This window comes from Phasianus colchicus, chromosome 7 (genome assembly GCF_987193195.1).
Source record: "Phasianus colchicus chromosome 7, bPhaCol1.hap1.1, whole genome shotgun sequence".
Lineage (NCBI taxonomy): Eukaryota > Metazoa > Chordata > Aves > Galliformes > Phasianidae > Phasianus > Phasianus colchicus.
The window spans coordinates 25,934,577-25,949,405 of NC_143442.1; the positions used below are offsets into that span (position 1 = coordinate 25,934,577).

The 14,829-nt window shown below is 39.9% G+C and overlaps 2 protein-coding genes across 5 annotated transcripts in view; one reads left to right on the forward strand and one right to left on the reverse strand.

The window, feature by feature from the left end:
* TRAK2 (trafficking kinesin protein 2) overlaps positions 1 to 13,510 on the forward strand; it is a 69,582-nt gene extending 56,072 nt beyond the window's left edge. For 2 of the 3 annotated variants that reach the window (XM_090144224.1, XM_090144226.1), the window contains one exon: positions 7,497 to 7,704. In XM_090144224.1, coding sequence (XP_090000350.1) covers positions 7,497 to 7,515 — 19 coding nt within the window. In that variant the 3' untranslated portion in view covers positions 7,516 to 7,704. Of the gene's footprint in view, positions 1 to 7,496; positions 7,705 to 13,424 lie in introns of those variants that run through there. The other variant, XR_016468360.1, reaches the window with a different exon arrangement.
* On the reverse strand, positions 512 to 13,938 carry CASP10 (caspase 10). 2 transcript variants are annotated; one of them, XM_031601221.2, is made up of 11 exons: positions 13,608 to 13,938; positions 10,845 to 11,182; positions 10,606 to 10,705; positions 10,160 to 10,295; positions 9,361 to 9,449; positions 8,215 to 8,251; positions 7,718 to 7,789; positions 6,208 to 6,296; positions 4,656 to 4,764; positions 3,470 to 3,974; positions 512 to 2,792 (listed from the first exon to the last, which is right to left on the reverse strand). In XM_031601221.2, exons 2-11 carry the CDS (start codon positions 11,156 to 11,158, stop codon positions 2,621 to 2,623), a joined length of 1,623 nt encoding a protein of 540 aa, XP_031457081.1. In that variant the 5' UTR covers positions 11,159 to 11,182; positions 13,608 to 13,938; the 3' UTR covers positions 512 to 2,620. The 2 variants fall into 2 exon arrangements, with proteins under 2 accessions (XP_031457081.1, XP_031457082.1); XM_031601222.2 differs by lacking the exon at positions 13,608 to 13,938 and adding an exon at positions 11,493 to 13,431.
* Between the last annotated feature and the right edge of the window lie 891 nt (positions 13,939 to 14,829).

Below are 14,829 nucleotides of genomic sequence, written 5' to 3' on the forward strand. Positions count from 1 at the left end.
CCTTCCTTCTTATAGCCCTCTTTAGATACTGAAAAGCTGCTATAAGGTCTTCTCAGAGCCTTCTCTTCTCCAGGCTGAACAGCCCCTGCTCTGTCTGCCCCCATAGGAGAATACTCCCATCCCTTGGATCATTTTTGTGGCTCTCCACTGGATGCACTCTAATAGGCCCACATCTCATCTCTCTTGTACTGAAGACTCCACACCTGGATGCAATATTCCAGGTGAGATCTCACCAGTACAGAGCAGAGAGGCAGGATCACCTTCCCTCAACTCCCTGACCACATTTCTTTCGATACAATCCAGGACACAGGCTTTCTGGGCTGCAAGGGCACACTACTGTCTCATGTCTAGCTTACCAACCACCAGTACTCCACATCCTTTTTGGCAGGGCTGTGTCCTATCCTTTCATCCCCCAGCTTGCATTGATAGTGGATTTTGTCCACTGATGCAGTTACACCACAAATGTCATTAAGGTCTCTTCTGCAGCATCTGATGCACAGACTCAGATGAGAACAATCCAAATCATTTATTGCAAGTTCTTACATCACTTCAGAAGTTCCCTTTGTCTAGCTTTCCTATCCACCTTTACAGGTCAACAGAGCATTCTACAAACACTCTTCAACTGTTCATGCAGGCGCTTTCTAATCAGAGCTGTGAGACATTCTTTCTTCTTCTAGGTGTCCTTGGTTCTCATGCTGTTTATCTTGCTCCACAGCTGCTGCTCTGAACAGTTTATTGTATTCCCACACTCTTGCAACCCAAATCACTCTTATGATTCTAAGATTCTTGTCAGTGCTTGTACTGATAAAATTCAGTTGTTACCTAAACATACAAAAGAGGAGCGCACCAAATCTGAACACTAATTTTGAGCCAGATACTTGGTGATTCTATTATGTTATATATTCTACTAGCAGAGAAAATAGTTTCTACCTGTGACATAAATGAAAGTTCAAGCATAGCAACTACACTGATTCAGAAGACTTAGAATACAGTCATGAATTGACTTAGAATGTAGGTCAATTCATAATGACAAAAAGTAACAAGTATGTTTTGGCAGATTGTCTGCAATTTAATGCTTTGGATGATGCAAAACTCTTCTCCCAAAAATCGTGCATACTGCAAGAAAAATTGCTTCCAGCAGCATCAGTCCATGCTCTCTCACTTTCTCATCCCAAGTCTTCAGCTATTTTACAGCTAGTAATTATAGATAACCACCACTGTCTTGTTGAAATAAACTAAGCTTCACTTCAGCTCAAGTCCTGAAGCACTAAAAATCCCATTGACTGATGAGGCCCAACAAAGATATAACACAAGGGAATGGCAGAAATCTGTGCCAGAGTAGGTTCAAACCAAATATTAGGAAAAATTTCTTTACCATAAGGGTGGTCAAGCACTGGAAAGGGCTTCCTAGAGATGCCCCATGCCTGTCAGTGTCTAAGAGGCATTTTGATAATGCCCTCAATTACATGCTTTATCTTTTGATTTGCCTTGAAGCAGTCAGGCAGTTGGACAAGATGATCTTTGAAGGCCTCTTTCATCTGAATTATTCCATTACATGTATTCTGCAGGTAGGCAAGCAGAAGCAATGATAAGCTTTAGCCCTGTACAAAATTTTTATTATTACTTTCTCCCCCTCCCCACTCCCTAGTTCTTAAAAATAAGTATACATTAAACTCAGTAACAAACAGGAAGGACACAGATACACATAGTAAATGTCTCTAACAAAATAACATCATATTATTTTGGTTAACTCTAAAACATACTCTGTTAGAAGCTTAATAAAGAGCCTTCTGTCCCACATGAATGCATTTTATATCTTAAAGTAAGAAATCAGGAAATTTAATGTTTCCAGTTAATCAGTCTGATCAATGTATGCAGATACAATGCTGAATATCATCATTTTGTAGTGCTCAGTTGTCCCATCCTAACTTTTCTTACAAGAAGTCATGTGGAAATGAGAGTTAACAAGGTTTCACAGAGGGAATACTGTAGCATATTGTCTATACTCAGTCTTGGAAACATCTCCTTGTAGGAGAGGTTGATGTTAGCTATTAGAGGGTATCAGTGTGTCCAGTGAACAAAGCAAGTGCTTTTTCAGTAGTTATAAGTAATTTAAATTAGGAATGAAAGAAATTCTCCTCCACCTACTACTTAAACTTTCTCTTCTTCATTCCTAACTTTGCCTTTCTCTGTGAACACAGCTTATGGTTTTAGAGGTAGGTTTAAACATATTAGTATGCAAAATAAAATTTGATGATTCTAAACTAGACTTAACATTCTAGTTTAGATATAAAGGAATATATAGAAGGCTACATATGCAATCCTTACGCTGGCTGAAATAGGCTTTTACATCTGCAGTTTGTGCCAGTACAAAAATGTTTAACATCATAGAAACTTGCTTCTCCCATCCTTGAAAACACTGATTATATAGATGATTGAAATAGCTGGCACACTGATTATGTTAACTGCATCTCTTCCAACTCAGCTTCACAGTTTTTTTTTCTCTGGCAAGAAAAAAAAAGCCTTGCCTTGACACTAATAGCTCCTCAGGAGTCAGTAACTGCCTTAAACAGGTGTTGTGAATGGCATTTAAAGAGACATACTGACAAAAAGATGTATTTTAAAAGTCTTGATGTCTCTGTGAAGGAGGAGGGTCTCTAGGTATTGGGAATATAAGTCGTCGTCTTAAGGTATATGCTGGCTGGGGCATCTGCTTCCTTGTTCCACAACGGTCAACACGCTTGCTAACATCTTCATTAACTTCTGTAAGGATGGACAAAATATCTTCACCCCTGCAGCCAAAAAGAAAGCAAAAATAAAAAGTGATTTATTAATGAGCAGATGATACAGTTTCTTCATGTAACACTCAGATAATCTAGAAGCTACAGTATAAACATTTAAAGCCAATAAAGATTAAACAAAGCACACCCTTTTTTCCAAATTCCCCTTCTTTTGATATTCACTTGAGTCATACTAGAAATCAAAAACTTTTTCTCTCTCTGACTTCCAGTGCTTGATCTAGTGGCTGGCAACCCTGCCTATGGCAGGGGATTGGAACTTCATGATTTTGAGGTCCCTTTCAACCCAAGCCATTATACGATTCTGTGACTTGACACACAGTAATCAAAGAGAAGGGAGCAAAATATTTTCATCTAAATCCACTAAAGAAACAGATGGCTCCATCTAATATGATAGAGATTTGAAGTTCAGAGGTTTTTAAGTTTTTTTTTTTTTTTTTTTTGAGGGTTAGTTCCCCAATAAACTTCACATTGACCTGATTAACACTAAGCTGCTACTGGTGTTAATGTAAATTTATCAAAGATGAATTATCACACCAGCAGCTTCACCGATTTTGCCTATTTCAGAATAGGGATTAATGTTACTACTTGAATTTGCCTTCAGAGAAAAATAAAAGAAGGGGAAATTCCTCCCATTTTTTCATAGAAGAGCTAAGTAAATAATTATTTACCTTGGTACCAACAATTGCAGCTTGCTGCACAAGGCCTGAATATACCAAGTACCCTCTTGGACATGTCGGAAAGAAGCATATCCATCAATTGTGGCCATGCCCAGGAGGAAATCAGCCTCTTCAGGAATACTTTCAGAAGGAGAAATGCTCTGTTGTACAGAAGAGAAGTTAGGAACTCGTGCATCAGTTTCAACACAGACAGGACGCTGTATCTCTTTACCTTGGCATGCTTGGATAAAGAATAGTTTGGGTTTTTCAGTCAACTGTGGACATTTTTTGGCAGTGAAGTAGGTCATGATAGTGCGGATTGATACAAGCTTCCCATCTTTCCCATACACTGCTCCTGACTCTCCATGAGATAGAATGCAACAAACAAAACAGTCCCTATCCTTGTGGTCTTCTGAACTCTGCCATGCTTGCATCAGTTCTTTAATCTGATCAGATGTCTGATCTGTATAAGTCCTCACATCCAGACCAAGCCATTTGAATACTCTCTCCAATTCCCCTATAATTAAAGATAAAAAGAAAAAATGAGGCAGTAGAAAGCCATTTTATGGTCATCATGCAAGCTAATATTAACTGTAAAAGACTTCATACACTGATCCTTCTGCAAATTCATCCTTATACTATTATCAAGTAAAAGTTAATGGAATAAAGGTGGCATCAGATCAAACACAGTAACTGATTCCTTCTAGACAAGTTTCAGAAAATACAATGACATTGTACAGTGTACAACCACAAACTGAGTTCAAAATTACATATGGAAATTAAGGTGATCTCTTTTGAAACCTTATTAGAATGCTCTTTTCCAACTGCAGTTTTGCCTATTAGAGTTCTATCAGTAAGAGACAAAAAGAATAAAGAGTATACATGGAGCTATTTACTTAAGGAGTTATGCATTATATTATATAAAATGACAGTCTATATCTATAATAAGGAATTAAAACTAAGTAAAAAGGAATTCTTGAAATGTTTAAAGAACAATCTAACTTTATGAAAAACTTGGTGGTTACTCAGTCTTTAGTCCTTCCTGCAAGAATACATAAGTGACGTAACATATATAGAAAATTTTACTGTTTAAAAATATTTACTGAAACACGTATGAAAAATATAGACCAATACAAGAAAAATCAACTATGGGAAATAAAGAGATCAACCCTTCAAAAATCTTACTTCAAGAACTTACAGGCATCTTTATAAGAACCCTTTCTCTCTTGAAGAACCCCATCAAATTTAACATTATTAATAACAAGACAAATTCCTCTCTGTGGCCCATCCATTTTGTAAGTTGACACCTGTAAAAAGTATAAGAAAAACAACTTAAGCCTCAGAGAACTTATTCAACACAAGTGACGGATGTGTGATCTCTAGAAATCATATTTCCTTAACATGTTTATTCCTTAACATGTTTAAAAACTAGCAACCAGAACACTAGAGGTGCCTAAGACTCCAGGTTATTTCTGACAAGGTGGAACTCACGATGCCTCCTTGTGTGAAGAGGCATGGATGAAGTCTCAAGCATACTATCACCAAATCATCGAAGTGCAGAGGAAGGGTTTAACAACTGAGTTGGTGATCTGTATGCAATCTGAACTGGTGTTAGGGTTAGCAGTACTTCACCGTCAGGAAAAGAGTTTAACTCGAAGTGGCAGAGGGTTTACCCTCAAACTTGACAATGTTAGACATCTGACTTCATTTTATGAGAACTGTTGAGTGCCTACTGGTGGTTCTGGGAAGGGATGCAATGAGAACAGAGATCTCACACATGAACAAACCTGCCACACTAGCAGTTTCGCTGAGACTTGAAAATTACCACCCTCTTTTAAGAAACAATGCTTTAAAAATTGAGAATTCACTAGAACTTAAAATATTATCCCTAATTTTAGCCTCAGGTAAAAATTAGAGTTCCACCATTCTGGTTCCTCTCTGCTAACTGGAAAGAACAATAAAAAACACATGGATTTTGTGCATTTTAGTTGAAGGAAATCAAGACACCACCCCAAAAACTCCTTCAAGAATTGCAGACAGTAGTGTTTGCTAGAGCATTCTAAACATCAGTTGATGGCATACAACTTTGAGAAATTAAAGAGGTATAAATTAACGCAGCAACATGCTCTCTCAATATCTGTGCTTATCACAAGGAAAAAGATACGGGGAGAATTCAATGGTTACACTGCTGTGCAAGCTTAAAGAACACACACAAGACTTCTAAAAAGGTACCTCAAAGAAGGCATGTTTTCCCCTGAACCAAGACCCCTGGTGATTATATGCCCATGATTACTTAACACACTTGCCTTTCCATCTCTTACCCTTCTTCCATAGTGGGTAGAGTGTGAAGGCAATATTATTAATTTCAGGGCACCCTGAAGTTTTTTCTAAGCCACAACCAGAGAGAGAGACAACTGTGAAGGTGCTTGCCTCTGCTTCTACCTGCACTTTCCGCTGCCATCTCTGAAATCTGCAACTCAAGATTATGCCAGATGATTTGCCTCTATCAGGGAGATTATTATGTGTGTATAGCACCAAAGGCAATAAGCCTTTTGTCTGTGTCTTTCAATATTGTGAAGTTCCTGACCTCCAAGGTTAGAACACCCTCCAAAATATTCTGGATCATCAGACTGCTCAACCAGCTTCACAAGACACAGAGAAATCTCACATGTTGTTGCATGCCACTGCAGGGATGGAGACCTTACATACCTACATATTCACAAATAATCATTTAAGAGATAATCTCAAACCTTGGATTCGTTTTCTACACCACTGAATCCTCCAGACAGCTGCAGGTTCGTTTTAGAGAAGACTTGTGTAAGATTAGGCACTCTGTTATCTAGGAAAAAACAGCATAAATATTTATGAGGATTAATCCAGTATTGGTGTATGTAGCAAAAAGGAGTTTAGCTACAGGACGGCCCTTTTTATATTCAACATGCTGATACACTAAAAGAAATAATTCTGTCCATATGAGATAGCACTATCACTTACATGGCATGACGTTTGAACATGCTTCCAGTTATTTTATTATATTATTTTCATGACAAAGGCAAGGTTTCTGCTTGCACTGGTTTTAGGGAACAAAGATGTTTGTGGTGCAATGATAGACTCTATCTGCAACAAGAAAATTAATTTTTCAACTGGAAATATTTAGAAATAAACTGCACTCTAAGAAGGATCTGTGACTTACAAGTGAAGCTCCCATTACACAATATTTTCAGTTCCTGAGCGATTCACAATGGCTCTGAGATAAAACTTCCAAACAGCATTCAAAGTTTAAAGTGGAAAACAGCAGGTTGTGCTGCGATACTTTTTAACAGGCCAATATGTTGTGGAGTCAGAAAGATAGCTGTATACCTACCAGCCACTGTTATTTGCACATAATCCTTTCAGAGATCTGATCTAAATTGTCATTTACTGCTGTATAATCAATGAATATACAGATGTTATAATTAAGAAATACACAAGAGAGTTTGGCTAAGCAGGTTATTACACCAAAAAAGAATAGATAGGGGGCTTACCCTTGTCCTGGGCTTGCTGGAAAACTCCAAAAGGAGGGATCTCCAGGAAGAGATCCTTCCCCACTGGTAGTCAGCTCTTAAATGGGGTTTAGGAGAGATAGAACCAAGCTCCACCCCTTCCGGCAGTACAGGTGAATTGCCTTCACCTGTGCTCCCAGGGCCGACTCAGTGCTGCCTCAGGTGATCAATCAGAAGTTCAGACCGTGATTCAGCAGTTCCCATACAATTGCTAATTTATTTATGTTTCCTTCTGAATCTGCTGAAACTCTCCCCCCTCCTTCTTGTACCTATCTCAGGCTACTTAATGCATTCAAAACATCAATTTCCACTGTATAACACTTGGTGATTTCCTCAACTGGTAATCTAACTTCACTTTTCCAGGAAGCCACTGGAAGATGTGCAAACATTAACTGTACATGCTCTCTCTAGTGTATAAAGGTGCTAGGAACTATACCAATTTTTGTCTGCTTGCTTATTTCTGTCCTCAGACCTTTTATTTTCTGCTATTTTAACAGCTGTTCAGCAAATGTCTGAGAAGAACTGCTGGAGAACTGACATTCCTGAACTGGAATGGAGAGACAAAGTCCAGCGCATCTTCTCATTTCCTCTATGAAGATCCCAGAGGTATGGCAGAAAGGGCTACAAGAATTGCTGTGGTCCTTTTAAATAACACATTAAATTTCAGGCAGCACAGAATAAAAATAGCTTAACAATTAAACACTAAGAGAAGACAAACCTTGCCTCCCAGGTACAGAGTTCACATTTCCAGCATGTTCCCGTGGGCTCCCAGGTTCTTCAACATAATGATCTATACAGCAAAAGAAGTCTGAGCTAAAGTCTCACACAAAAAAATTAACAGTTCAGTTTTATAAACAGTCACAGAGATCTACTCCTTCTAAGGCATATTTAAACAGAGCACTTGTTTTTTCTTCTCAGGAAGAACAAACAATCTTTTTACTACTAACCTTTATTTCACTTACTAAAAAAAGCACGTTAGTTAGTTTCTAGTGAATGACTAACAAAGTGCATGGGATTTGCCAATTTTCTCCCATTTACATAAGAACAGAAATCCTTCAAATCTTCTTGTGCAGAAAGCAAAAGACCCTTCCAGGTAAGACAGCAAGGTAAGTGTACTGCATTACACCAAATGCTAGAAATTTACTACAGTACATAATTGTATGTAATATTAAGCATAAAAGTAACAAAACTGAGTATGTTTTTGGAAAGTCTTACCATGGATACTGGAACTGACAAATTGGATTGAGGTCTCCTATTTTTTGAGTAGAGGAAAGAACATGTTAAAATTATTGTGTATACACACACACACACACATCTCATAGTGGTTTTAGCAAAACCGGCTTAATAAACACCAAAGCTTTCTAAGTAGCAGGTAACAAGGTAACAAAAATACCAAGTTCCTGAAAGCAGGAAGCATAATGAAACTACAAAAGACTTCTTCAGTTATTGCAAATCTCATGGAGCTGCAAACAAGCATTTTTTCATACAGATAAAAGAAACAGCAATTTTTTTTTTTTCAGTTTCAAATGATCTTTCAGTATAGGGAGGTGGGCAATCAATAAAAACAAAGAAAGAAGTCTGACACTGCCCCCTATCAATTCTCTTGGATAGCATGTTTAATTTTTTTTTCTATCTGTTTTTGTACTCTGACATTAATTTTCTTAACATGCCAAACGTCATGCATGAAAGCAGAGCAAATACAACTCAAAGCTGAAGTAATGCAAGCCCTTCTGATATACTGAATAGCCCATTTTCTTCAGCTCTTTTCTACCAGGACTGCACTTCTGGGAAGTATAATCAGAAAGACCATTCCTTTCCTCATTCAGAACTGGAATAAAACTCCCTCCCCTATAAAGAAATCTGTTATAAGCCATGCAAGTTAGGTTTCTTAATCTTCTTCATCATTCAGCTGTAGAAATGACCTAACTGAGCAAGGACTGCTACGCTGAAGAAATGGGAACACTCCTTCAGAAGCAGCCATTTGAACCAGTTGTCAATACATGGTGTTAATCCTTGGAGATAGATAGTTTAGTGATGATCAGACAAAACTTTAAAAATCTGCAATTCATGTCTCATTCTCTAGAAGGCCCTCTTATACCTCTCTCTCTCACATTTTTCCTCCTAGTATTATCTTTTCCTCCAATTGCACATGACCAACAGTAGTTTTTCAGTTGAAATTATTTGATGCTATATAGAGCTGTATTTCTTATATGCAGAATAAATAAGCTTGTCACCTTATTAAATCAAGTGGAAAGAATTAGTGAAACAGAGAGCCAACAAAGTATGGTTTCAAAGTGAAGGCAAATTAAAAACAAATCCCAAACACTAAAATCCTTGTAGGCAGCATGTGTTCCAGCGTACCTGAGGGGAATTGAATACTCTGATGCCTACAGCATAAGATGGTGAAGATTCCTTGATTGGAAGAACATTCTCCTGCTGAGACAGAGATACTAAGAAAAGGAAAAAAGTAAAATAAGTGAGAGAAATCACGTGCGTTTTAGTTAACAAACCTGCACGTTAGAGCAAATGCAGATCTGTACTTAATGAAAGATGTATTAAAATAGAAAACAACTTTGAAACACACAAAGGAAGTACGTGGCACTGGACCCCTTGGAAATACTGAATGCCCTCACACCTGTTTAAAACATAGCTTTGCAATTCCCAGAATTTGTTTCCCATTGCTAAAATAATCGGAAGTAAACCCTTTTCGCCAGTATGCTTATAGTCACTCAATAGGATATTAACTATAGCAGTGTCACAAACTGTAGTACAATACCCCTGAGAACACCAATCACACATTTAAAAATTAAAGTTACCAGGTATCAGAAAACACACAAATTGCCTTGCCAGCTTACTGGCAAGCAACTGCTTTGTAGATGTATATGTTTATGAATAACAGAGTGTCTTTTATAGGATAGTCATCATCATCTCAGTGCTACCCACATTGAAACTGAGGAGTGTGGCATATATTTAAACACATTCCTAGTGGGGAATAATGATGCAATACAAGTTAGGGACAGTTAGATTGAACCTGCATGTGAAGATAATGAGCAGTCCCAGTCTAGTAAAGCACACATAGATCTTAAAAGTTCAGTTGCCCAGACCCTCATAGAGCTTCCTGCATTTTAGCAAGTATATTCTCTGATTCTGAATTTCTCACCATTTGCCATTCTGTAGCAGTTTACTGTTTCCAGGAGATCAGGTGAAACATTTTTTAAGACTTCCTCCAGTATCTGCACATTGTTTTCAGTTAAAAGACCCTGTTTTTCCAATAAAATCAGCAACTCCAAAGCAGACTGATAAAGAAGATTTAAAAAAAAAACCACATTTATTGTTCTTTAGTACTTAAAACCATTTGTTTCAGCCCTGTCTGTCTCAAATAATCCCACTATCATCTGCTTTGCCTCCTATCAATGAAGTCCAAACAGTCAATTTTACATCACAGGGAGAGGGAGCTTCCTCCTTGCTCACCCTATGAACATTGACCAGCTTAGTCACACACCATCTTTTCTGCCAAAGACTTCTCACACTTCTTCTCCCATTCCACTCCCACTCCGATCTTCTTCCCTCCCCACCATACGCATATTTGCCACTCTCCCCACATACAATAGTTCTGTGTCGCTTTGGAAGATGGTTTCTCAGGAGGAATAGAATTTCCTGCAACATCTCATTGGTAATGTTCTCTGACAATTCATACAGCATCTGCCTGTAAGAGAGGGACTCAGTGAGACAAAGGTAGAACAGATGGTGGAGAAACTAAAAGCAATATGAGAAATTAAAGGAAAGGGAAACAGAATGTTATAGATGGCAATAATGGAAAGAACAGACTCTCGTTACGTACTTACCTGTACGGAGACACTCTTCCCTTCTCACGCAGACATTCTCGCACTTTCTCTTTAGTATAGCCAAGCAGACTGAGCAAGGAGTGATATTTAATTCTGTATAATAGTTCAGCTAGCAGGAAAGTATCTTCCTCATTCAGATAACCTTCATCTATAAGAAGCTGAAAAATGTCCATTGCTGACTGCACACGTTCTAGTTTTCTGAAGGGGATCAAGTCAGTACAGAGAAATTTTAATGCTGCTACATCTTCAGCCCCCAGTTTTTCATCAATGAGCAGGAGCAGCTGACGAAACTGCAAGCTGTCAACAACCTCCATGTTGTTGGCACTGATGATCTCTGCCTGAAAGTCAAATTAAATGTTGGTAACAGTCAAATCTCCAGCAATCCTCATAATTATAAATAATAATAAGATATAATCCAATGAGGTTTGAAAGACTTGAATTCTCTGCAAAAGAGAAGTTTCCTTTTAAATCAATCTGTAACATACTTCCTTCTCCAAGGGCAAAACAACAGAGAATAAATTTGGCAGTGTACAATCAACAAATATACAATTAGCAGAGTGGCATGATTAGGCTGGTATTTTACAGGTCACATAACTAGAAGGATTATCATGGTGGAAAGAGACAATCTAAAATAAATGAAAGGCTCACCCATTTCCTAAGCTTGCAGACAAACTCCAAAGGGAGCTCTCTCCAGAAAGAGACCCTTCCTTAGTGGGGGTCAGCCCTTAAATGGGGTCTAGGAGAGGTGGAGCCAGGCTGCACCTCTTCTGGTCACACAGCTGAATTACCTTCACCTGTGCTCCCAGGGCTGACTCAATGCTTGCCTCAGGTGATCAATCAGAGGTTCAGGTCGTGATTCAACAGTTCCCATACAGGCAGATGTTCTATACAACCCTGTCTAACTTTGATGTCAGCCCTGTGCTGATCAGTAATCTGTGCTAGATGTCCTCAAGAGATCCCTTCCAACCTAAATTCTTTTATATCATTTATATAATCTTTAACGTTCAGAGCTTCACTTCTTTACACTGTTGGTGGGTGGGAAGAGTCCCTGCTTATTGCAACTCTCAGTGGGGAGAATGTAGTAAAATAACTTATTCCTTGATCTTCTACTAAGCTCTTTCGCATTTCCTGCAGGAAAGACTCTGTGCAAGCAAATTAATCCTACTGAAGTTACCAAGTTTATGCACTGACTTCTTCAGTGTAGCTTATGCAGTCTGTGCAATGTTGTATAGGAAAGCTTATTTAAGAAAGAGCTTTAGTGCCTTCCTTCTGCCCAGGCAGACCGGTAGGTTCTTAGTCTTTTGTTCAGAGCAGTTGGGACACATCCCAAAACTTTCTATATAAGAGAGTACATGGGGGAAAAAAAAAAAAAAAAAAAAAAGAGCAAGCAAAGAAAAACCTCCAAATTCAGATTTGTTGAAGCACCTGGGTGGACAGCAGCTCAGCAGATCACAAAGGATATCATAGTGTGTTGGGGGCACAGAGATTTTTGCAATTTTGTATTTAAAGTGCTACATTTTCTAATGTAATTCCAAGTCCTGGCACCCAGCTAGGATACAAGCATCATCTACATTTCAAGTAAGAGAGTTGACAGTTTCCAGGAGTCCTGCACTCTCTTCTGTCCCTTCGTCATGAGTGAAAAACCACATGAAAACAAACCCTCAGATCACTTTTTCCTGTATTCAAAATTTAATAGCTCGTTAACTATTCTTTACAATATCTCCTCAATTTGAACTCCAAGTTGTGAAACTTTCTTCACTTAAGAAACCAGTTACTATCAAAAAGGACTGGAATCAATTCAAGTCAGTTTAGTCAAGCTACTTCTAAACCTTGTTCTGATGCTTTAATCAAGTGAATTTAGCAGAATAACTTACATTAAATTGATTCCTGCCTATGCCAGTAAGACCGTATAAACCAGGTTCAAACTGAATAGTGACTATTTGTAATTTGGAGCCGATGAGTTGAATTAAATCTGATAATAAATCATAGCTTTAGGAGAAGGGGGTCAAGTTGTGCATAGCTCAAGCATACATAATTGTTTCATCAGCAAATCGAACTGAAGCAAGACCCAGAACAAATTCCTTCATCTACCCTTAAAACAAGTTCTCAAGTTGTGCTGCTGCCACTCCTGGAACGCTCTTCCCTCCAAACACTTTCTGCTTGAGTTCAGAATATCCTCACAGCCACTAAACCTGTGCTGAATTTACCAGTTGTCCTAAAGTCCTTTTCCGTCCATAGTGAGGCCCAGCCCTCCCTCCTAGCAGCACTGGGAGAAGTGACACCACCCCTTCGTTGCTTGAAGTCCCCACTCGGTTTACAGCTATGGTATTTTTGGAACCCTCTAGCACTTATACATTTTATAAGCGACACTCGATGGCCAGGACCTCCTCACCCCCCAGGTTTGCCACGGCTCACAGCTAGGGAGCAGGGCACTAACAAGCACAAAACCGACGCACGCAGAAAGGTGGTGGAACTGCCGCTCCGATCTACGTTTTGCATAATATCCATAGGGAAGGAAAATGACATAAAATAAGCGATGAAGATTATCAAATTACTGTCTTTTCCTCTAACGTTTTACAGAACGGAACGCTGCCTAACTTAAAGATTTTAAAAGAACGCAAAACCACGAACGCAGAAGAACGACAAAACTCAGCCCACGGCCCCGCAAACAAGGGAATCAATCGGCCGCCGGGGGCAGCGGCGCAACATGGGAAGAAGGCGCGTTCTTTCGTTTCCTCTCCGTTCCAGTCTCTCCTTTCTTACCTTCGAAAGAAATTCGCGCCCGTCTTCGCTCCCGGCGGCCGCTGTGCGAGTGGTGCGCAGCGCTGCCCGCTCTGTGCCCCGCCACCAGGCGCGGCCCCACGTGCTGAGTCACAGCGCCGCAGCAAGGCGCCGCCAGCTCTGCAGGAGAGGCGGAATTCCCCGGAACGGGACTGGAAAGCGGCACAAAGCCAACAGGTTGAAGCCTCCGGGGACGCGCCTCCCAGCGCAACGAGCTGCTAGTGGGCGGCTCTGCTCCGCAGGGTTCGGCCGAGCGCCGGGCCGCCCTTTCTCCTCCCTGCAGGGTGCGGAGCCGTGCGGGCAGCGCCCTCCGCCCTGTCGGCCTTGGGACTTTTGGAACTCCCCGCCCTGGCCCCAGCCCAGGAAATTTGCTAAATAATCTGGAAAAAAAATATTCCGCCTTGCAAGAGTCCCCGTATAAGGAGCGAGAAGTAACTCTTACTACTTTCACTTTCGGTATCGAGCCCCTTTTAAAGAAGTTTACATTAAAAAAGGAAAAAAAAAAAAAAAAAAAAAAAAAAAGGAGCAGCAGAGACCGGGTTTATCACACACGTGCAACTTGAGATCAGTGCTTGGGGAAGACGGCTTCAATGGAGCTTTTACGCACGGCCGCCCCTCCGGCCCTTTGCTGGCGGGAGGACGGGGAGCGCGCCCTGCCCAGCGCAGCCCCTATACGTAACGCAGTGCTACTCCACGCCTCCGGGATAGGAGCCCTTGTGCGCGTACTGCTGCCCAGCACACAGCCAGGGGAATTCTCTGTGAAATGAACAGGTTCTCTGGCCGTCATGCTCTCAATTCGCTTTTACAGAACCGTGGTAACTCTGCAGCCACAGCAAGCACTAAAGATCTAAGAGATCCACTGGCCAATAATTCCAAGAGGTACTTCGGGCTGAAGGAAGGCTGACAAAGCTCATGCATTTTACTAATGGCAATAACTGAAATCACATTTATTTTGACATTATTTATATAAATTAAAAACTGAAAATACACTCTCAGAGTGACACAAATGAAAAAATAAAGCACGCAGAAAGAGACACAATCCTCAAAATGTCCAAAAATACTTTCAACTTTTTTGACTAACACAGAAACTGAGAAAACATCCTTCAGTAATAGTTACAGAGCTGTCAAATAATTCAGCACAGAAGATACAGTTTAAATGGAACAATCACATACGCAGCAGACAGACTGCACATCATCCACCACA

Coding starts and splice junctions, on each gene's coding strand:
- CASP10 (XM_031601221.2), bottom strand. CDS start 11,158: ATGGAGGTTGTTGACAGCTTGCAGTTTCGTCAGCTGCTCCTGCTCATT. Junction 8,252..9,360: donor GAGTATTCAATTCCCCTCAG/GTACGCTGGAAC, acceptor CTCAAAAAATAG/GAGACCTCAATCCAATTTGT. Junction 4,765..6,207: donor GTGTAGAAAACGAATCCAAG/GTTTGAGATTAT, acceptor TACTTTTTACAG/GTGTCAACTTACAAAATGGA.